Source organism: Cyprinodon variegatus, unplaced genomic scaffold (assembly GCF_000732505.1).
Source record: "Cyprinodon variegatus isolate N-32 unplaced genomic scaffold, C_variegatus-1.0 Scaffold1636, whole genome shotgun sequence".
Classification (NCBI taxonomy): Eukaryota; Metazoa; Chordata; class Actinopteri; order Cyprinodontiformes; family Cyprinodontidae; genus Cyprinodon; species Cyprinodon variegatus.
Window position 1 is genome coordinate 28,547 of NW_015152089.1, and position 957 is coordinate 29,503.

General features: G+C 44.1%; 1 protein-coding gene across 1 annotated transcript in view; it reads left to right on the forward strand.

Annotated features, from left to right (window-relative positions):
* The window catches only part of LOC107104168 (acidic mammalian chitinase-like), a 7,027-nt gene that overhangs the window by 3,892 nt on the left and 2,178 nt on the right, over positions 1-957 (forward strand). The window contains 2 exon segments of the mRNA XM_015404113.1: positions 491-673; positions 782-898. Coding sequence (XP_015259599.1) covers positions 491-673; positions 782-898 — 300 coding nt within the window.

Sequence of the window (957 nt, forward strand, 5' to 3'; positions counted from 1 at the left end):
ACGACAGTGACACCTGGAGGGGCGTGAGCTGGGGGCCCGTTCCTCCCAATCACGCCCCTCCAGGTGTCACTGTCGTTTCCCACGTGGGCGTTCGAAGTCTCCCAGTAGAATGATGGAATCCCTGGGAGGGGCGCTTTCTAACACCCTCCCCAGGGATGCTAAGAAGCTGAGGGTGTATTTTATTCATTTGGAGGTGCAGCCATGTTTCACTGCATGAATGGGTTTAACCCAGGGAACTTGGTTCTTCCCACCACTGTCAAACATGTATCAGGTTAATTCTCCACTAATTTTTCCTTTAAGGTATGAGAGGGTTTTCTTTTCAAATCGGTGTTAGGAACCCTATCCAGTGTCTATTTCAACTCTTATCCATCTAACATTTATTACATCTACATTTCCCTGGGATCCTGCCAGGGCTAAGCATGAACAGATCCTGAATGAATGAATTGTTTGGGTAATAGTATTTCACCTTCCTTTTTAAACAACATGATAGGACTATGCCATGAAGTACTGGAGAGACAACGGCACCCCATCAGAGAAACTGAGAATGGGCTTTGCAGCTTATGGTCGTACCTTCCGTCTGACATCATCAAATACAGGTGTTGGAGCCCCAGCTAGCGGACCTGCATCAGCTGGACCATACACCCGGGAAGCAGGATTCTGGTCCTACTATGAGGTAGGAAGCACTCTTTGGATAATAATCATGTATTTTGCATTATTAGTATCTGATAATATTGTATAAATAGACCAGACAATGTTTTTTATTTAATCTTTTATTGCTCAGATCTGCAACTTCCTGAAAGATACCACCGTCCAGTGGATCGATGACCAGAAAGTTCCCTATGCAACTAAAAATAATGAGTGGGTAGGATTTGACAACAAGGAGAGCTACAAAATCAAGGTATTTAGGGTTTTTCTGTGTCAGTATGTTACCTACATATGTATGAGGTGATTCCAGCA